We start from the raw sequence: 22,954 nt of genomic DNA, 5'->3' as shown, positions 1-22,954 counted from the left end.
TTTGGTGTAAATTCTGTTGAGTTCAGCTCAGTTCAGCTTATTTATTAGCTGCTGAATGCCAATTTTATAAGACATTTCTAAATGTAACAGAACGTGGACGTGTTTGAGTAACTGTGATTTAGATACAGACGTTGTAATGAAGTACTTCCTTGATGATTAGAACTTTTTTTTGGTCGTGGGAGTTTTCCAGTGCAGCCATATACATATATAATACAGACTGTCAAACCAGCAGTGCCTGAGGTTGTTATTTAAATAAAACTCAGTTAAACAGCAGTGAATGTAGTTTTTCTTGCTCCCCTTGGTGCTTCCAACACAAGTTCACGTTTTCTAGGAAGCACCTGCTCTTGAGGTTTTTTTTTTTATGAAGTCAATCACGATTGCAAGACTTTTTATTCTTGAAAAGGGGTTCAAAATAAATTTACAGTTTGTGTAAAACTGCTTATTTTAACAGTGGTACATATGGACAATGTAATGACCATATTTTCCACATTAATGAAATGAAAAAAAAAAAAAAGAAAACGGTGAGTTATAACAAAAAGCATTTTTATTCTCAAAGACAAATGATACAATTGTCAGAAATGCTTGAAAATCTCACAATTTTATTTTATTTTTTTACTGGATTGTTAGTCCCATACAAACAGGTTAAGGTTTCCCAAACTCAATGGATGAAACAGGACGAAAGATTGTCGAAACTGAAACATCTGTACATTATGTGCAAGGAAGTAATGCTCCTGTTGTTTACAAACCAAGGATTGTGTCTAATCAAAATGATGCATATTTCAATAGCAGGATTTTCAGGGTTTCAAATACGAAACGCTTCAGTTAACAGTTCAGAAACGAGAACAATGGAGCGCAAAAGATGCCACAGAAGCATTTGGTTTTCTTCCTGTGTTAATCTGACCTTGTAAATGAAATTTGCAAAGAAGCCCAAAACTTTCTGTGTGTCTGTGATGATGACAGAATGCAATCACAATGCTTTTTTGTAATGTATAGTATGAATATAAATAGCCTCATGGAACGAATCTCTGCTATTGAACCATAAAACCGACTCCTGCAAGGGTACTACATATAAAAGGGTCAATGAAAAACATGGTCTATAGCCTAAAAGCATATAAATATTTGGCCCTGTGACATGTTTGATTAAGACAGACCAATGCTGTTCTCGTGTTATCAGGCATATTTAAGCAATTAAACACGGATTCATACAAAGTTAACAGTGCAGAGGTTTTCTTTACATTTGCAGTTACCTGCTTGCAGCTTTTTGTAAACATTCTGTAAACATAAACGCTCTCCTCACTACCAGAAGACACCACGGTAAAAGAAAAGGCTAAATCAAATAGTGGGGCAGTTAAGAACAGCAGTGTAAGTGTAGTTATTGTAACCGGACTCAAAGAATTGGAGTTTAATACTGTACAGAAGAAATGACAAATGTGGGTGGTACACACATACAGGTTTGTTTTAAGCTCAAATGAGTTGGTTCTGCCATGACCTTTGATTTTAAATGGAGATGCAATTAATTTTGGCCGATTTTCTCAAAACTGATCTTGTTCAGGTTATATTTCATCACAAACACAAGAAGGAAAAAATAAACATGATATTATATTTTTAGGACCACGTTTGGTATTTGTAATTATTATTTACTACAAATGTACATTTATCAAAAATTATTTATACTATCATTACCAGTTTGCTATAATTTGGAATACGATTTTTCACGTTAAAGCAGTTTTTCTGAAAAAAAAAAAAAATGTTAAATTTATTTTCTTCATGCTAAATGTAACTTCTTGAGTAAAATATAACCCGAACATTCAATTGCGTTTTTGTTTTTGCCATTTAGGCTTCATTTGTTTTACATCCCTTTTAAAGAAGAAGTGCTTTGTTCTAAACAAAAATAGAAATAAAGACACAAGTGACGTTTGTTTCAGAAGGGCGCTGCCAGCAGCCTATTAAGTTACATTTGGACAAACATTAAATCAAGTGCCACTTGTTGTTGAATCCAAAAGCATACACAATATTCTTCAGAGACGCCAATTACAAAGTGTAAAGAAAATTGCATTAATACAAATATAATTGTTTCAAAATCGTTCTCTTTGTCAGTGATAGTTTCATCCCAACTCATTATGGATTGCTGACCAATAAATAAATTCTAGAAATGGAGATGATGAACTTTTCTGGTAAACATCCTTTGTGTAATTTGGGCCACTCAATTTGTTCGTCCGTTCAGTAAAATGTCTTGCAGCTCAAAGATTCTGTCGTCTAACATGCCGTTAATATCAAAGTACTTGATTATATTGTACCTCAAGAACATTAGCACACAGCAAAGACACATTTCTGAGTTTGATTGTTGTAGTACAGTTTGCATAGTGTTTAACCAACCTACAAAGTGCAGTTAACCATCCAGTTATAGAACAAAAGGCTGTCGATCGTATTGGTTTCATATCTGCACAAGAGACGGAAACTGGTCATTTTATTATTGCAAGTGCATGCGTGAGATTTGATCATGTCTGTATCTGGAGATGCAAAGGTTTAGGCCACTGCTGCAAGAGTTTGGTCATTCTTGTAGTCACCGAAAAATATTAAATAAAAAATACATCTAAAATAAATTAACTAGATAAACACCGGATACCAAAATCAAACAAGTGGAGAGCACAGCACGTTGACTCTCGTAACATATCTTTGTACATTTATTGATCGTTTTTTGTTACTTGCTCAGATGTACTCAGTCTAAAACATTTCTGGATGTTTTAATGCTTATTAATGTCTAACATTTTTGACTGAGAACAATCCACAAACATTTAATTGTGGATATAGTCTTACAATGAAATGTCCTTCCTTCATTGCTGACGTATGATTGGATTTTTTTTTTTTTGGTTGCTTTAACATAACAATAAAAATAACAAAACATTTAAATTACAAAACGAGTAAATATTTCATTAAGTTATTAATAGATGTCCCAAAAATAATATTCAAATGCCTTAAATTTTGTCCCTCTCAACACATTGCATAATTTAAAGTTTATATGGCTTCTATTGCTTCTCGAATCAGTACTGTTTGTTACCATTTCATTCTTAAATTAAAATAATTAGAGGGAATAAGCCAGTACTGTTTCAAATAGCTGACTTCTAGCACGCATAAATAAAAAACAAACAAACAATTGCTTTCAGTGTTAAGAAATGCTAAATCATACAGAGTTAGTATAAAAATATTCTGCGCCAATAGTGTGGATGCATTCCTATTGCAATGAAAGTTTACTCAAGGACAGAAAAAGGGATAGTTCATCCAAAAATAAACATTCTGGCATCATTTTCTCATTGCTTTGCACAAAGCTATTGAATGAGCTCACATAGACCAATATGTTGGTACTTTTTGGAGTTTAAAACCCCCAAACACAAGAATTTTCGGAGCAAGACGGTGAAAGTACACTTTTGTCAATCTAAATGTGCAGCATTAGCATTGTGCCAAATATTTAATTTTAAAGAAAGAAAGTCATACGGTTTTGGAACAACATGAAGGTGAATGTATTAAAATTTTTGGCTGAACTATTCCTTTAAATTCAGTGACTTGCATTATATGTTATATCACCGATGAACTGGAATGTCAGATGAATTAGACTAAAGATGCGTCCTCATTTACCATTGCTCTGTAATATTGCTAATATATTCGCACCTTAATGCCGTAGATCACTCCCAGTAAGGGTAATTTGTTTTATATGATATCATAAAAATACACTGCAACCATTCAATATTGTACCAGTGAGTACCAATGAGTACCAGTGAGTACCAGTGAGTACCAATGAGTACCAGTGAGTACCAATGAGTACCAATGAGTACCAATGAGTACCAGTGAGTACCAATGAGTACCAATGAGTACCAATGAGTACCAGTGAGTACCAATGAGTACCAGTGAGTACCAATGAGTACCAATGAGTACCAGTGAGTACCAGTGAGTACCAATGAGTTTGTGCTTCTAATCCAACGATTCTTTCATGCAATTATCTCTCGCTCTTTGTCTTTAAGGCTAACAGTGCTGCATTGAGGTCTTGGTCAACCAGACCGTCTCAGTATGGTCTCCAAACGGACTCGTCCATCCTGCCGCTGGAGTTGAGAACGGTTGGCGAGCTGCTGTGGCTGCCGTCCGCATCGCCTCCGTCCGTCTGATTGGGCAGGTTGGGGTTGATGAGGGTGCTGCCGGTGGATGCGCTAGTGCAAGGCGGCAGCATCCTGGAGGGGGATCGATCTCCACCTGGCACCATAGAGAACTGGTACGACCCGGACGAGGCGCCGTAGTAGAGGTACGGCGTGCTGCTGGTCTGGAACGGGCCGCTTTGGTTTTGGGTGGATCCGGGGTACGGCGGAGGCAGGTAGGTGTGGTAATGGCTGGTGGTGGACATGCCCAGAGACATGCCCGAGGTGACCGGTGTAGGGGTGTATGTGAAGGTCGCGGGATAGTGCATTCTGGGACTGGGGAAACGGGAGTCTGTGAGGGAGGACAGACCGGGAAATTGACGTTCAAACTGCCGCGGGTCGGCCGAGAACGGACTGAGATCCGACGTACCTGGTGGAGAGAAAAGAACAGCTTTTTTAGTGATTTTTAAATCAAGACAAAGGTTTGAGCATGTCTTTTTTGTGCTTTTTTTTTCAATTGCTTTATACTTTTCAGTACAATTTCTGTTATATAATCAGAATATTTATATGGTACGAAAACAATCAGTAAAATTAGGTTAAAAAGGTACAACATAATGATTATTACAGTTCAACATTATGTAAATTTTACTGTTTTTTGTATGAGATAAATGCTCTGATTATATAAATAAATTGTCTAATCTGATGTTTATCTGATGTTCGTGCATCCATTTTTTAAAATTGAGATGTATACATTTTCTTAAAGCAGAATAAATAATCTTTCCATTGATGTATGTTTTATTTAATGATAGGACAATATTTGGTTGTGATACAACTATTTGAAAATATGGAATCTGAGGGTGCAAAACAATCAAAGTATCAGGAAAATCATCTTTTAAATTTGTAGTTTAAATTAAGTTCTTAGCAATGCATGCTAATAATCAAAAATTAAGTTTTGATATATTTACAGTGGGATATTTATTGAATATCTTCAATGGAACATGATCTTTACTTTATGTCCTAATGTTTTTTGGTATAAAAGAAAAAGTTTGACCCATAAAATGTTACTTATCTATTACTTACTTACTAATTACTTATCTATCATGTTGAAAAAGTGCAGAATCTGACAAATTTTAATTTTGGCATTCAACATTTTCTTTGTATCTATTTTTTTATCATAAAAAAGTTACATAATATATTACATAATTTATTGTAAGACTTTTGGGCCCCATTTCATAAAACATTCAAATCAGTTCATGAAAATAAATCAAAATTGCAACATTGATTCATTAGTTTATTTCAGTCTATGGAAGTTTCATACCATTATGTAGTTTGTAGTTTTTGTAGTTAAATGTGTAGTTTTGCCAAATGCTGCTGGTTCTCTTCAACTCTTTTCAACTTATGCATTAACTCGTCTGTGACACCCTACATTGTTTTTGTACTAGATGCATGCTTTGACTTTTCTGGGACTACTTTAAATTAAGAGTAGCTTGAGTTTCATAGTGGCTTCATCCACATTAATTGAGACTGAAATGAATAAAGGAACACCATTAAATCAGACAGAAGAGGGCGCTTTCAAACTTAATTTCCATACAGCTTTAACTAGCCTGCCACACAAAACTCCCTTTTATAAATTGCATGCAACTTTATCTGCATTTCTCGTGCAAATAATGGATGTAAAAAATAATTGGAAGTAAATACGAAGAGACTCTCCCAAACAATTTAATTAGAGTGAAAACAGTTTTATCTTTGTTATTATACGAGTCAGTGTTTGAAATATCCCAAGTCATGAAAACATCAGAATGACACTTCAAAGTGCAAAAAAAAGTTAATATTGTTGCTCAGTGATGCCGTTTGTGACTCCACATGAACAGATTCCCTTTACAAGCTCAGTCTGAGGAATTTTAATCAAGGAAACTGCAATAAATTTTAACCGACAAGAGAGACTGGCTCATCTTGCATGTCAGCAGTTTAATTACTCTAGCAAACATAAACTGAATTAAATGTTTATTTGCAACCTGGATTACACAATACTTGGGTTGATTCAAGGTCAAGACGAAGACTAATGCTGCAAAAATGTCACCGGGCCGTAAGGGTTCAGTATGCAAACGAAGTGTCAAAAGGCGCTGACGTGCTGCTGAAAGATTGTGAGTTTGGCTTCTGGCTGTTTGTTTCTTTAGCGGCGTTTGCTGAAAGTTGTCTGGGGGTTTGTATGCAAACGCGTCGTGTGCGTTCACGCTCACATGTGCAAGCACATGCATCCTTGCATTTATATGAATATCAAAGAGAAATGTCGGAATAAACTGCGAGCGCACATGGAACCGCTTAGAGGAAAAAAACGTTTCCACAGGATGCATAATGAGCAGTCTCAGATGTGGTGGCATGTCTGCGATTAGCCAAAGAGAAGGGCCGATCTTCTCTCTTAGAACCACAAGATGTTTTTAAATTATAAACCACTAATGGGCTGTGACTCCCAGATCCCCAGGAGAGAGAATCCCAGAGGAACGTCTTATCATCTCCACATCTGTCTATTTTTGCACTCTGTATTCTTCATGATCTGCTTTTCAAATGGAGCCGCCTGCTAAATTAAAGGCTATAAACAAACAATCCCTAACTCCTCTCCTCTTTTCCATTCCATCACATTTCCCCTTTCTTTTCCTTTTCTTTTTTCAAACAAACCCGAACTCTTTTCTCTTCCTTTCTATTTCCCCTTTCCCATTTCAGTCAGTTACCCATTTTGTTTCCTTTAGTTCACAGAAAAGTAACTACTCCTTTGCTTTTTCCATTCCCAGTTTATTTTACTTCATAAAAACCCAAACTCTTTTCCTTTCCACGTCCCCTTCAGGAGACCTTTCCCATTTTAATTTCCTATTTTCTTTCATCTGATTTTAAATTACCATTTCTTCTTTCCTTTGCCATTACGTTACTTCAATGAAACTCTTTCTGTTTCCAGTCCATGTTTTTCATTTTTTTCAAACAAACCAAAATGATTTTCCTTGTCTTTCCATTTCCCATTTAACTAAAACACTTTTCCCCTTCCTGATAATTTCCCCTTTTCTTTTCTTTCCTTTACTTCAGACAAACTAAAACTCCTTTTCCTTTCCATTTCCCAGGTTATTTGACCATTTTCCTTCCTTTACTTCAAACAAACCGAAGTCTTTTGCTTCCCATTTCCCATTTTCTTACCATATAATTTCCCCTTTTCATTTTCTCTACTTAAAAAAAAACAGAATACATTTCCTCTTTCAAATTTCTATTTCCCTCTTTTCCTTTACATCAAAAAAGCTTTACTTTCCATTTCTTGTTTCATTACTTTTCCCAACTTCAATTTCCCCTTACTCCAAACTAAAATCATTTTCTGTCTGTTTTTCCATTCCTTTCCATTTTCCAAACTACTTTTCTCTTTGAATTCAAATAAACCAAGTTTATTTTCCTTTCTGTTTCACCTTTTCCTTGTCCATTTTTCCTTTTCTTTCCTTCACGTCAAACAAAGTCTCTGATCTAATCACATCTCATCCTTCCTCTAACCCTGTTGCTGAGGTAAAGTACTGTTTCATGATGATAAATCCCATCAGTTGTCTGCTGGTTTCGGAGCGGTCGCGTGTCGTCCATGAGCGCTGCTTTATGAGTGACAGTTCGGCAAACTTTACAGAACATGTGTGGCCAATTATGAGCAGATTGTCTCTCCCCATTATCAACTCTTGACATTTCCAACCAAACAAAGAAGACACTTCAGGGAGACAGTGCAGAAGAGAGGAGACCCAAGTCACATTTCCAAAACAATGACAGAAATTCACATATACAACCTTCAATCACCATTAAACATCGCTCCTCGCAGCAGACATTCACGAGAATGAACCCATCATGCTTTCGGCTCTTGCCAAACCATTTTTGGCTTAACTTAATACAACATCAATCACTTTGTGTTACAGGGATGGTGTGGTCTAGTAGCTGAAGCTCAAGGCTAGAAACCAAGAGGAGCATGATGGCTCAAGCTGTGACCTATCATCAGTGTGATCTTGTGACCTTTGACCCCGGGTTGCTTCAGGGTTGCCTGCTTACTTTAAGAGCACATTAAGGGATACAGAAGCCACTAATAAAGATGAATCATGGTGTTTTGGGGTCAGTAAGATTAAATCAATACTTTTATTCACCAAGGATGCATTAAATTGATCAAAAGTAACAGTAGATATTTAAAGTGTTCCATTATGTTTATGCATTCTGTGTTATTGCATATATCAAAGTACTGAGATATTCAGACTTGATGCCATCATTGAGTCCGACAAACATGCTTTTTAAACACACTTCATACAGAAGGAAAAATCAAAGTTCTATACAGTTCTCCAGTGTCTCGTGATCCTGCTCTGATAATATTATGCATGCCTTCATCTGCGTGGTTATCAGTCACCAGGTCTCTGGCTGAAAGGTGTAACACGAGCCCATGCTTGAGAAGAATAACCACGCAAGCAGCTGCAGAAGGTGCGATGCATTTGGGACGTGTCTTCTCGAGCCATTCAGCGGTGCTCCGAGGAAGAACAGGGGCATTAGGACCAAGCGTGCGTGTGTCTCTTTGAGGAAAGAACAAAGGCTGACATCTCCAAGATGAAAGCGGGGTGAAATCTAAACTAATCAAACCCAACGAGGCAGCTGGCCGGGGTTCAAAAAGCAGCCACACCAAGAAGTCATTTAAACTTTCACATTCGCTCCAGGCTCAAAGAAAACAGTTAGGGTGGGGAGCCAAGAGAAAGAAAAAAAAAGTTCAAAAACCAACCTGGCGGAGAGTCAAACAGGTGTATTAAAGAAAACGTCCACACTGTGTGTTTGTTTCAGAACGAACCCCAAAGGGCGGGTGGACTGCAATCTGGTGCCTATTTCATTAATAAAGGCACGGTCACAGCAAGCTCTTCCTAGGGTTTGGACTCTAGGGCTTTGGGTAGTTGATGAGAATTGCTTTTGGAAAGCCCATCTAAAACTATTTTTAAAACCCCATCTAAAACTATTTTAAACAACATTCTCTTGTAATTGTTGTTCATGCAACCGTTATGAATGCATGTGAATTTAAATGCTATGTGGAATATTTGAATGTTTACAACAGGTCATTTAAAATGATCTAGTATGATTTAAAAAATGCATAAGATTATGCATGAAATATATAAATTATTGTGCATGCAATGTGTGTATGCAACTATTTATTTATTTTATCTCTTTAATATTAGATTTTTTTTATTATTTCATTTATACTACTTTTCATTTATTAGCTTTAAATGCAACATTTGTGCATTTTAAAAATGCATTTGTGTATAATATATATATATATATATATATATATATATAAAATTTCATTTCATTTACTTATACGACAAAATAATAATAAAAAAGTATAAATGAAATAAATTTAAATATGTAAAATATATTATTTGATATTAATGTTCAATATATATTTTGAGCTCATATGAAGTGAAATACTATCTGCAATATTCTAGAAATCTATTTTTTACAATGCATGATCATTTAAAATAAAAAGGAAAATACAACTGTATGAATAAAATAACATTAAACAGATAAAGAAATAGTAATCAGTTACACAAGTTATGACATACACTTTCCCTGCATTCAAATAAATTCTATTATAAAATCCAATAGACGTGTTATGCACCAACTACCCGTTTACTTTGTGAGGTCCGTGAGTCAGAAACTCTAGTCTGTTTTATTGTTCCTTTTCAAGGCATTTCAAAAGAGAGTTGAGTTCAAAGACTCTATTGGAGAGGACGGGGGTTAGGGCAGATATTCTTTCAAATGCTCTCTATTTTTAAAGGTGCTATTGCTTGGAAGCCATTTGCCCACGGGCGACGTATCAAACGCTTACAAAGCAGAAAGTTAACACTGGAAAAATGCTTTGATTCAACTTCAGCGAATGAGTGTTTGGACAAATGTTCACGGCTAACACGATCAGCTAAGAAAGTAAATACAGGCACGTTGAGACACTCCATTTCCCACATTTCTGAAATGAGTGGGTGGCAGAGAAAGCGATATGGGCCAGAGGAGAATTTTATTGTTCGGAGCTCGCTCTTTTATTGCGCAGTTGTGATTTCATGTGGAGTCAACAAGTGAAAAACACACTTTACTTCTGTAATCCCACATCTGTCTGAGTGAAACAGGATGTTCAATGCATAACAATCAGATTCATCTTTAATTGATTGGGTAATAAAAATGGTTGCTAAAACAGCCTGAAAAATTTTGATTTCAGTTTTGATTTGACTCAAAAAAATAAAATAAAATTTTATGAAAAATAAGTAAATAATATAAAAAAAATAAAAAAAAATAGGACAATTAAAAATAAAAAAACTTGGAAAAAATATAAACAGACAACATGTTTTTAAAAGATGATCACTAAGACATATATATTTCTATTTCAAATAAATGTTGTTATCGATTAAATAATCATGAACAAAATATAATAAGCTGTTTTCAGCATTAGTTATAATAAGAACTATTTTTAATAATTGAAAATGAGTGAGCAGCAAATCAGCATATTATAATGATTTCTGATGCTGAAGATTCAGTTTTGCATAGCAAGTATAAATTACATCTGTAAATATTTAGCTAAAAATATTTTTTAAATTATAGGAATATATCACAATTTGACTGTATTTGTGCCTTGGTAAGACAGACCCTCTTTTAAAAACATTTAAAAAATAATTAGCATTTCAAACTTTTAGCCAGTAGTGCATAAAAATAAGGTTGATTTGAGTTTATACTGAGCCATATCCGAGCACAGTTTGAGATTGATTGTCGCATTTGAGATAATAGAGCTCTTGTCTGTTGATTTGACTTTCTTTAAGGTGTCAGTTTACCTGAGAGGCGTCTTGGCACGTCGCTGATGGAGGGGAGGCCTGTGGCGCGGGTGGAGGACAGCGGGGTGGTGGAGTGGATGGATGGAGATGTCATTTGGCTCAGGTAAGGAGTGTAGGGCTGCTCGTAGGACCAGGGCGGAGAGGACTGCGTCTGCCGTGGATCTGTGAACATGACAAATGAGACGACTCCAGTCAACATCAGCACGACAGAATCCTCAAAGATGTGTTTGGGTGTGATTGGAGCCTCTTCTCTCGGGACCACAGCAGTGCTTTTATAGCTCAGTGATGTTTACAACAGTGACCTCAAAAATGAGCGGTATCACACACCACCACACACACACAAAAAAAAGAGTCAGTCTTTTGAAAGCTGTCCGGAACACAGGTTATGTTTCACTATTAAAACAAAAGAAAATTTTCTTTTGCAAATACTCTATTTTTATAACCATAAAGCATTGTTATATCTTTTATATATATATATCATATCATTATTTTAATGACACACACTACACACAACACACACTCTCGCTGTAATGCATCCTATTAATTTTTTTTTTTTTAATTAATAAAATGTTTTATTTACTTTAATTTCTCTCTCTCTCTCTCTCTCTCTCTCTCTCTCTCTCTCTCTCTCTCTATATATATATATATATATATTGAAATTAAAGTAAATAAAACATTTTATTAATTAAAAAAAAAATTAATAGGATGCATTACAGCGAGAGTGTGTGTTGTCTTTAATTGTCATTAAAATAATTATGCAAAAGAAAAAAGTAATGCTTTGCAGAATTTTTATGTTTTTGCAAATGAAAAGAAAATTTATTCTATTTTTAAGACAATTCAGATGTTTTGCATTATATATATATATATATATATATATATATATAAATATATATATATATATATATATATAAATATGTGTGTGTGTGTATATATATATATATATATATATATACATACACACACACACTGAAATTAAATTAAAGTACATTTTAAAAAAAACTAAATAATAATAAATAAATATGATGCATTACAGGGAGAGGGTGTGTTGTGTTTAATGGTCATGAAAATATTGTAACAATACACAAACATGCAAGGGTCCTGAAATATATATATATATATATATATATATATATATATATATATATATATATATATATATATTATTATGTTTTATTATGTTAATTATGTTTTTGAGATTCAATCTCAGAAGAGTCCTTCCTGGTGAGCCAAATGTAAAGATTTGTTGTGCACACAAAGTGGGTGACCTTTCTTTTTATAACAATAAAGAGCGAGACAGGGCAGACTTGTATAAAAGGCTGTGGTATGTAAATAGCTTAATCACATTCAGAGCCAAGAACGGTTTCCTGTTTGCTTTCTACAGTATTCTAGTAAACACAGCGTCTGCTCTGACACGAGAGGGAATGGTAAACATTATGCAAACTTTAAAGCTGAGCGCATATGAGAAAAAAGAAAAAAAGCCCACGCTCCAATTGCCAAAAGTGAAGCAGGAACTAATGAAAATATTTGGACAAATGTAATGGAATTAAAGCAATAGCTCACCCAGAAATGAAAATCTGCCATTATTTACTCACTCTCATGTCGGTCCAAACCCGTAAGCTGTTATTTTTTCCGTGGAACAAAAAAAAAAGGAGGAATCTTCATCAGTCTTCGCCAGAACCTGGTCTGCACCGTTCTGACTCAGATTTGGGTCTGTTCCTCACTTAAACAATCATAGGATTTCTGAAGACTTGAATGCAGCGAATGGACTGATGCTTTTCTGTCCTTCAAAGACGTCATTTGAAGATGAATAGAAGCACAGAGTTTCATCAAAAACATATTTGTGTTCCAATAAATTAAAGAAACTCAGATTAAAATGAGGGTGAGTAAACAATGAGTTTTCATTTTTTGGGTGAACTATCCCTTTAAGGTGATGTAAGCAGCCAGTCCCAAAGAAAGATAATGCATCATCCCCGTGCCTCAATATCTCCTGTTTAAATCTGATTGACGCTGTCGAAATCTCCATTTCTTGCATCATTCTGGCGTTTATCTTCGCAGGTTAACCTTCAGCAAATCAGGCCTCTTAAATAAACCTACCTGTTCTCCAAACACTGATGTTTGTACTGTACATAAACCACAGCGATTCTCCAGTAAAGCTCACGGCTGGTGGCCAGAGAGGCTGATGGCCGGTTTACCTGAGATCTGAGTTTGCCCCTGCGGGTTGAAGGAGTTCGGCGTGGCGTTGAGAGACGGCCGGGGACTCTGGGTTTGCATGGCAACTCTCATGGTGGTCTGGCGCAAACGCTCTAACTCGCTCAGGCGCTCGGAGAAGAGCGGCGGTTTAGGGGGGTCTTCCAGTTTCTGTCTGTGTCCTACCGAACAATATCAGACAGAAATTGCAGTTAATACACCTACTGCTCGATTCTGACCAGCTTTAAAGGGATAGTTCACTCAAAAATGAACATTCTGGCATCATCCACACACCCTCATATTGTTGCAAACCTGTATGATACAGTATATAATTCGTCTGAGAAACTCAAAAAGAGATATTATACGGAATGTTCAAGCTGCTCTTTCTATGCAATGAAAGTGAATGGGACAGAAAAAAAAGCAGTTTTGTGTGACAAATAGATGCAAATGAGCCTTTTAGATTAGTAACATCTTACATTTTAGACACAGATCTATTGTTTTGTACATGCAAATAAAGCACGAAAGTCTTGTGGACCATTTTCATGGCACTTTTAATGTCATTTTTGATCAGTGTTTACTTCTATTGTATGGAAAACATCAGTTTGTAGATTCCCTAAATTTCTTAAAATATCATTAGAGTTAATAAATGATGACTGTACTGTAATTTTTGGGGCAAATTGTACTCCTTTACATGGATAGTTGGCCAAATAATTAACATTTTGGCATCATTTACACACCCTTGTGTTTTTTTGTTTTACTTTCTTCTGGGAGACTCAGAAATACAGTAAATGTTATGCAAAATATTCAAGCTGCTCTTTCTTTACAGTGAAAAGCACTGTAAAAGTAATCCGTTATCTGTTTTATCAAGGCATATGATTGTTTTGTGTGACAAATAGATGCAAATGAGCCATTTAGATTAATAACACCTTATATTTTAGACACAGATCTATTTTATGGTTTCAGAAGAGAGCAAATAAAGCACAAAAGTCACGTGGACCGTTTTCATGGCACTGTATGGAAAAGATTTGTTTCTAGATTTCCCAAATTTCTTAAAATGAATAAATTATGTCATTTTTTGACTCCTTTAGGTGCCAAAATGTTCTAGCTGCTTTTTCTTTACAGTGGAAGTGAATGGGAAAGTAGCACTAAAAACACTGTAAAACAATCAAAAAGCAACTTGCATTTCTGGCACAAATCTGCTGCTTGGTTTCAGATCACTTGCAATAAAGCATTTTCACTGTTCTTTAATGCCGTTTTTGTGACTGTACAGAAAAGATCAGTTCGTGGATTTCCCGAAATATCCTATGATGACATTACGGTGAATAACTTACGACAGAAGTGTCATTTATGGCTGAATTGTTGTCTCACACCTGCTGGATTGTTCTCTTTCTGGGTAACCAACTCAATGAAAGTGATACGATGAATGGTGCCAAGCTCCAAAAAAGACTTTTTCTTTCTATACTTGTTCTTCTTTTAAGTCTCTTGAAGTCATATGACTGCTTTGTGTGTTGAAGAGAAGTCGGAGAGGTTTCAGAGCTCAAATAACAACTGCAATTTGAACACAAAGCAATTGTAGGGCTTCATAACAAATCATATCGACTATTTTCATGGTGTTTTTCTTACTTTCGGTCAGTTTCACTGTATGGAAAAGATCAGTTTTGAAATATTCAACAATGAAGGATTGATGACAGAAGTGTCATTTTTTTGGGTGAGCAAATAATGAACATTCAGGCATCATCTACACACCCTCACCTTGGTTGAAACCTGATAGTCCTATGAGAGAAACAGACCACAACTAATTAAAATAGTCATTACTCAATGAAGTGTAATGAGATTTGAGATCTACAGCTGAAGGCAAGATTACAGTCTGTTCCACCCAAGCAGCTATTGTATGACTTCAGGAGACATGAAATATAAAATACTTTTAAGATCTCATTATCATTACGGTGCATCCACAGAAAACATGTTTCAAACAACACGGTGTCCAAAGTTTGAGGTATTTGGGTGAACTGTCTCTCAATGGCCAACCAAACAATTAAACCTCGTTATTTACCAAACAGCACGACATGTGTGTCAGATGCATCAGCGATCTCTGGGTCTCTCAGTTTTCACAATAGCGACTGGCGCACAAAAGGAGGGGAAGTAATTCGACTTTCTACCTGTCCGTACATGCCGTTGTTTAACACGGTGGCGTGGATCCAAAAGAATTCACAGTCAAATTACACAACTGCTTCATTTCCCTATTATTCCTATCATGCTTGAAACTATGTCTGTGAGTCACGACAAAAGAATGACCCGCCAATGTTTATTCAATCATTTCCCATAAAAGAGGACAAACTCAGTCCTCTATCCCGCAATAAAGAGTACGAGTCACGCCATGCCCCCACGTCCACCCCTTTCCCCTTCACGTGAACCACCCTTTCTAGCTCAACATCTCCACTAAAGAACCTGACTTCACTGGAACCGCATCGTTGTGTCAATACTGGAGAAGAATATGTGTTAAAGAGGGACTTAGGCTTATTTTCTGTGCTTGTCTGTCTCGCCCCGGTCGGTTGCTCTGAATGGCTGTAAAGTAAATATCACATAGAAGAAAAGAGAAACTCCTGCAAAAGCTTGGCTGCTCTCCAGTCGGTACCTCCAATCTCGCAAAACCTGATTGTGCTCTGGAGTTCACTTGAACAAACACAGCTCCTCATTCACAGTTGAATGTCGAGCACTTTGCGTTGAGAGCGCGAGTAATTCCCTAATAATGGTTCCTCTCGCTGGACGCTATTAAAGAAGCACAATCAATACTGCAGCTGCTGAAAAAAAGGAACTGGTTTTATTTAGTTTATGGTGAATACGGCCCACTGTGTGTGTGTGTGTGTGTGTGAGTGTGCATGAAGGTGCATGGGATAAAAAAATAATAATAATTCATTTCACAAACTTTTTTCACAATACAAAAAAAAGGCAAAATTGCAGGATATAAATTATGAATTGCAAAAAAACAACAACAACAACAAAAAAAAGTTGCAATAGCCAGAGTGCAAGATGAAAACTACAATATAGAAGGGGAAAAAAAGTCAGAACTGAGAGATAAAAATGTGTAAATCTTACTTTTTTTCTCAGAATTGTGAGTCTAAATATAACAGTTTTGATTTACATAAACTCAGAATTTTCAAGATGTTAACTATAAATTGCAACAACAAAAAAAGAATAGTCGCAATTAACGAGATGTGAGATGAAAACTAAGAATACAGAGAAAAAAAGTCGAGTGAGATTTTAACTCGTAATGCTGACCTTTTTTATATATCAGAATAGTGTTAAAATCTTAGTTTTAAACACACATCTTACAGTTTAAATGTAACAGACTTTAACCCATAATTGCATAAAAAAAAAAAAGATAATTTAAAATTTGGAATCGCAAGGAAAAAAGTTTAAATCCCTTTTTTTTTCAGAATTGTGAAAAACTAAATCAGAATTGTGTGATTTGAATTTAGAACTGCGAGGGAAAAAAGTCAGAACTGTGAGATAAAAATTTGAATTTGAATTTTTTTCATTCTGTGCCAGAAACAAGCTTCCATATGAAGTAACATTGCTGTAGCTATAGATATCAATGCAGATTACAGAATGCAAACCGCTGAAGTCAAAACATCAATACATAATGTCAAGGTCTTCGTGAGTCTATAAACTCTTTAATGTATTGCTCTTTAGTTGCTCAGGAGACATAAAGGAGACCATTAAAGTATCAGCAGATGTTTCCTTGGGAAAGCAGACGAATAGAGAAAACAGTTGTAAAAACAATAAAAATACGTTTTTAAGAGAAATCATTTTTTACCTTTGAGGAGAAAGATTCCTGAACATGTTTTGAGCACTGCTGGAGAGTATGAAGCTTTTATAGGCGAGATCATTTTTGAGATAACTTTTTAAGTGTTCATAATGCGATTTCTGACTTTTGATAGCAGACTTGGGCAGTTATGAAACTCTGACAGGGAACATTAATTTCAATTATGTTAAATTAATTAAATACAATTATGGCATTTAGCAGATGCTTGTATCCCGAGAGCCTTGGATATCACGTTTAACGCTGTCATGTGTGTCTCATGAACACGTTCTGAGCACCGCTGGAGAGACCCAAGACTACATTTCCAGAATGAAAAAAGGGGGATGCGAATGATTCAGCACGAACGAAAGGAAAATTCCTAATGCTCATCATATGAGACATGCAGTGTGCTCTTACGTTTACATCAGTGCCAAAAACATCTCTCAGCGCTAGAGCTCAAACACTCAAATGGACACGTCTGCAATAAAGTAAAAAGATCCTGTTACAGCAAAAACAAAAATTGGATTATTAGTTTAAGGAACAAGACTTTAGGTGGGGGGAAGAAAGTAGTCTCTACAAAACTTCCTGGCACAATGTTGGAATGTTATGGATGGTTGCCAGGTTGGTGTTATGCGGTTGCTAAGGTGTTCTGAATAGGTTGTTATTTGGTTCTTATAATGTTGAAACCTCTTCTGCTCACCAAGGCTGTATTAATTTGATCAAAAATACAGTAAAATTGTGAAATAGTTTTACAATTTAAAATCACTGATTCGCATTTGAATATATTGTAAACTGTAATTTATTCTTATGATGCAAAGCTGAATTTTCAGCATCATTACTCCAGTCTTCAGTGTCACATGATCTTTCAGAAATTATTTATAAATGCTGATTTGCTGCTCAAGAATAATTTCTGATGATCATCAGTGTTGAAATGATGTGTGCTGCATATTGTTGTGGAAACATTTTATTTTTCAAGATTTTTTGATGGATAGAAAGTTCAAAGGAGCAGCAATTTAATGTATCGTTGCTGAATAAAAGTATTCATATTCATGTACGTATGCATATTACAGAGGTCAAACATTAGAGTGTGGAGAAAAACTTAATAAATAAGCTTTCCACTGATGTATGGTTTTTAGGATTGGACAATATTTGGTAAAGATACAATTATTTGAAAATCTGAGGGTGCAAAAAAAATCTAAATAATGAGAAAATCATCTTTAAAGTTGTCCAAATGAAGTTCTTAGCAATGCATATTACTAATCTTATATGAAGTTTTGATATTTAAGGCAGGAAATTTACAAAATATCTTCATGGAACATGATCTTTACTTAATACCCTAATGCTTTTTCGGCATAAAAGAAAAATCGATAATTTTGACCCATACCATGTATTTTTGCGCTATTGCTACAAATATACCCCAGAGACTCAAGACTGCTTGTGTGCTCCAGGCAGGTCACATGACCCACAGTAACACCCTGTGCTCGTTAAACACCAACACGCTTTCAACATCAAATATCAGTCAGAGCCGTCAGAGCGCATCAATCACGCCGCGGCGACACGGGGAATAAAACGCATGGAAGAAGAAAGGGAAACATATATCCGTCTAGATTTCATTTCTCTAATTGCCGTGCCGCGGAGGGCCGACTCCTCTGAAGAGTCAAACAATGGATTATTTCACATGGCAGCTCCCGCGAAATTAGCAAAGTGGGGGAAGAAAGCTTTTTAAGGACAGAACGGTGGGCCGAACGCCGGCTCAGTCTGAGGATCAGAAGTAGACGGAGAGGAGGGAGAGAAATGGAGAAAGCTGACGGCAGCCAAGCAGCGCTGGAGGTTTGCCAGTCGCCTGTGTGGTCCGTGTGTTCAGAGCTTCAGGAAGTCGACTTCGCCAAGAAGGGGCACACATGCTACTACAGCTTTATAAATCGATGGGCCGACTGCAACAATCAGACACCATGCGAGCGTATGACTCCAACAAGCAAAGTTTTATTTCAGGGCCAACACGGGTTTGTTTGAGGGGTGATCTGGGGCCAGACTCGGTGCCGTAGGGTAATTGGCCGCCAGTTGACAAAAAAATCTATTCGATTTGCCCCGTGTGCATCGTAAATGCAGCAGACACAGTGTCTCACAGTGTGTGTGTCTCAAAAACCCTGAAAAGCGAAGATGATCTATGTGTGGATCTAGTCTGGTTAAGTTGCAATGATCCCTAAAACACACATCTTCTGATTTGTACACTGAACTCAAAAAATATTTGGTAACAGAAACATTTAAGTGATGTTTTTAAATGTTTTAAGTTTGCGTAAAATAAAAAATTACATTTCCAGTTGCCTCCATGTTATCTAATAAATATCGACATTTCTCAACTTATAATTAGGGAGTAATTCACTCAAAATGTTCTCTGTTTTTCAACTCATATAATGTGGGAAATACACCCAAATTCTGTCCTTTGCTGTCTATCCTCATCCCTGACACTAACACTACAAAACCAGCACACAGAACTTGTGTCCCTATGTGTTAATCTTGTATAAAAACACACAAAATTACACTTAATTTCTACATTTATTTTCCTTGTTTTCTGATGCAAAGCATGCTGGGAACTAGAAAACGCAATCATTTTAAGTTCACCTCACTACAACTAAATTTTTAATTTTTTAAATCGAGTCCAATTAACTATCATTATTATTATTTGAGTGCAATTAACTAATTTCATTTGATTAATTTCACTGTTCGGTTTTGACACAACAGTCAGTCTATATTGTTGAAAAGAATGATTTCTGATTTCTGATTTCATATTAGAATGATTTCTGAAGACTGGAGGAATGATGCATCATCACAGGAATCAGTTTTACAATATTGTCACATAGAAGACAGCTATTTTAAATTGTAATAATATTACATAATTGTCATTTTGGGGGGTTGAACTTTTCCTTTAATGAATATCAATGGTGCAATTTAGTGAAATGTAAAAGGCAGCTCACTCTGAGTTTTCTGGGTCATCTTGACCCGGGAGGATTTTCTTTTTCCCGAAAATTCTAGTTACTGTTTTCACACTGGACTAAAACTAACTGACTTTGCTGACACAGGATGTAACAACTCACCAAAAAAATATGTTTCGATGTACTTTTGGGGGAATTATTTCTCTCTCCGTGTTCCCGGTCAAAAATGGCCAGCCTAGAAAAAGTTGCTTAGTAATTTCTCATATTATAACCAAATATCAGATTCATTATTTTTATCAACTTGTTTTGTTTCATTTAGCACCGTTCTTGTATTATGTAGCTTATGCAACTCGTGTTTTTGAGTAAACCTTGTGAAAATGATGCACAAATAATGCTTTTTTAACTGCATCAGTGAAGTCTATGACCAGTCAGTACCAAACAAACACTAAAACTGTGCTAATTGAAATAAAACAAGTCTGAATCCAGTATATGATGATAAGGTAGCTAAATGAGAGATTAGTGAGATGCCAACCATTAATATAAACCAACACAAATTCCCTAAAAAATTCCCTAAGCATGCATTATTTCCATAAGGGCCAATACATCGGTGAAATGCGAGTTGTTGTTGATGGAAGCCATCAAGTTTCTCCCCTAACAGCAACAGTCATGTGCTTTTTCAGCCATCCTGCATTAGCTTTATTTTCATTGTCCTGCCTTGGTTTTGTCTGGAGGCCTGCTGTATGTGTTTTGTGTATTCTACCTGTCCGGACTCGCAGAGCCAGGTTCAAAGAGAGAGAAACATCACAGGTTCACAGCTAACGCTCATCTCAGCACTGAGCAATTAGAGCGGCTCCACGCAAACCACAACGTAAACAATCAGACTTCAATAGAAGATTTGATGTGCAACATATTGATTGTGTGAAGCTGTTATGCAAACAATACACTGAAACGTTTGGTGACACAACACTGAGGCTGAGGAGAAAGATTTATTCATGCCTTCAGCCTGTGAAAGCTTTCAAGCTTCTTTTGCGTATAGGACAACAGGACTAATAAGGAAATGGGATTATATTATTTATTTAATAATACAAAATTCAGGTAAAAATTTATTTAAATGTGATTATTATTATTTGAGCACTGAATAACATTTGTGTAAAAAGAAATGGCAAAACTTGCTTTGATTAAACCCCAAAATTGCGTGCAAATTTTGAAATTTGATATTTAATTTGACAATTAATATGTTAATGTTTTTTTATTTAGTATTTAGTAATGTATTTTATTTATATATTTATTTATTTATTAAAATGACTTTTGTTGGAAAATATTTATTTTTAGTAAGAAAATATGATTTGTCTTTATATATATATATATATATATATATATATATATATATATATATATATATATATATATAACTTAAAACTTTTTGGTGGAAAATATTTTTTTTGGATTAAGTAGTCTTATTTAAAAAGAAATGGTAAAATATGGGTTTTTTGTTTTGTTTTGTTTTTTTTGTATAAACCACAAAATTGCATGCAAATTTAGGCTTTTTTGCAGAGTGATTACAATGTAGGTTAATGTAGTGATTTTGTTATTTATTATTTTTATTTAGCATTTTATTTATTTATTTAAAAATATTTTTTAGTGAGATACATTATATATATATATATATATATATATATATATATATATATATTTTATCATTATATTATTTTTATAAAAATAAATGGTGCTTTGATTAAATTCTCAAAACTGAATGCAAATTTAAATTTTCATATTTATATTAAACTTTTTATCTGGTGTTTTGGTTGTTTAGTTTTTTGTTATTATTTTGTATTTTATTTATTTTTTTAAAAACATTTTCTGGTGGGAATTATATTCAATTTTAGTAAGGGATTGTGATTCATTTTTATTCTTCGTATGTAAAAACTAACATTTGCTGGTGTAAATATATATTTATTTTTATTCAGCATTGATTAACAACATTTGTGTTAAAAAATTATAGCACAAGCAGGTGATGTTATATGATATTAATGTGGTTGTTTTGTGTTTTAGAATTACAAAATACAATCAGTGCCTTTTATCCCAGGGTCCTTAATTCTTGATGTACCCTACTCGAATGAGAAGTAAACTAGAAAGAAAGCAAGAGTTAAAATCAAAAAGAAGTTTGCAAATTAGATAGTGGTGGAAAAACTCGGTGAGCAGAACATTTACGCCATTTACCGTCCTGCTCTCTCTGTGAAACGTGTTTGGCTGAGTTCTGCATTAGTGAGACAATAGCTCTTTTCCAGCCGTCTTCATGGCAGTCAAAACACAGCGTCACGGATAATCTTGGCAAATACCTTTTGAAAAACAAGCCATGTTTTCCATCTCCCCAATATGATGTGGCATTAATTAACAGAGCCAACAAACACAGGCAAACTCCAGAGTGCACTCCTCACATAGATTCACCTTTAGAAGAACAGACTGTGCACAAAATTTCTGCTTAAAATGCTTTCTTATGTTTCACTGATGTTCCAGCAATGCCAAATCACAGCACTGGAGCCGAAGAGCTAATACAGGCCAGAAAATAAAAATAATGCATCTTTGTTGAAGAAAGTACATGCATCATTTATCATTTTATTATTAATGGTGCATCAGATGAAAATGTCACATCTTATCAGTAAGTAAAGAAACAGCACACTTTTACACAACGAGACTTAATAAAAAAAAAAAAAACTTTACATTTTAAATAAATGAAAAGTGAAAAATTCACAAATCAAAACTAATTCAAATTATTAATAAACATGATGAATTCTCCCAAATTATAATACCATATTTCACTCAATCTCAACCATTAAAACATTGAAATAAACATGCTCTAAAATACAATATTAAAAATATGATACTTAAAGAGCTAAAACTGAAATAAAAAATGAGCATAATGAAGTAAAACATGCAAAAACTACTAATTCAAAGTATTACTAATTATTAATACTCTCAAGACACTGAAATAAAATGTATTTAAAAATATAAAGATATATTTAAAAACTATTTAAAAAATATATATATAAAAAAATA

General features: G+C 34.9%; 1 protein-coding gene across 2 annotated transcripts in view; it reads right to left on the bottom strand.

The window, feature by feature from the left end:
- Positions 1–526: 526 nt before the first annotated feature.
- Positions 527–22,954, bottom strand: part of LOC127976153 (runt-related transcription factor 2-like) — a 62,099-nt gene continuing 39,671 nt past the window's right edge. Inside the window, exons 6-8 of one of the 2 annotated variants that reach the window (XM_052580364.1) lie at positions 13,168–13,344; positions 10,976–11,137; positions 527–4,554 (exon numbers count right to left, since the gene is read on the bottom strand). In XM_052580364.1, the coding sequence (XP_052436324.1) occupies positions 4,058–4,554; positions 10,976–11,137; positions 13,168–13,344 (836 nt within the window). In that variant the 3' untranslated portion in view covers positions 527–4,057. The remainder of the gene's footprint in view (positions 4,555–10,975; positions 11,138–13,167; positions 13,345–22,954) is intronic. The other variant, XM_052580365.1, reaches the window with a different exon arrangement.

Source organism: Carassius gibelio, chromosome B17, assembly GCF_023724105.1.
Source record: "Carassius gibelio isolate Cgi1373 ecotype wild population from Czech Republic chromosome B17, carGib1.2-hapl.c, whole genome shotgun sequence".
NCBI lineage: Eukaryota > Metazoa > Chordata > Actinopteri > Cypriniformes > Cyprinidae > Carassius > Carassius gibelio.
The sequence above is the reverse complement of the archived record's forward strand: the minus strand, read 5'-3'. Positions and strand labels throughout refer to the sequence as shown.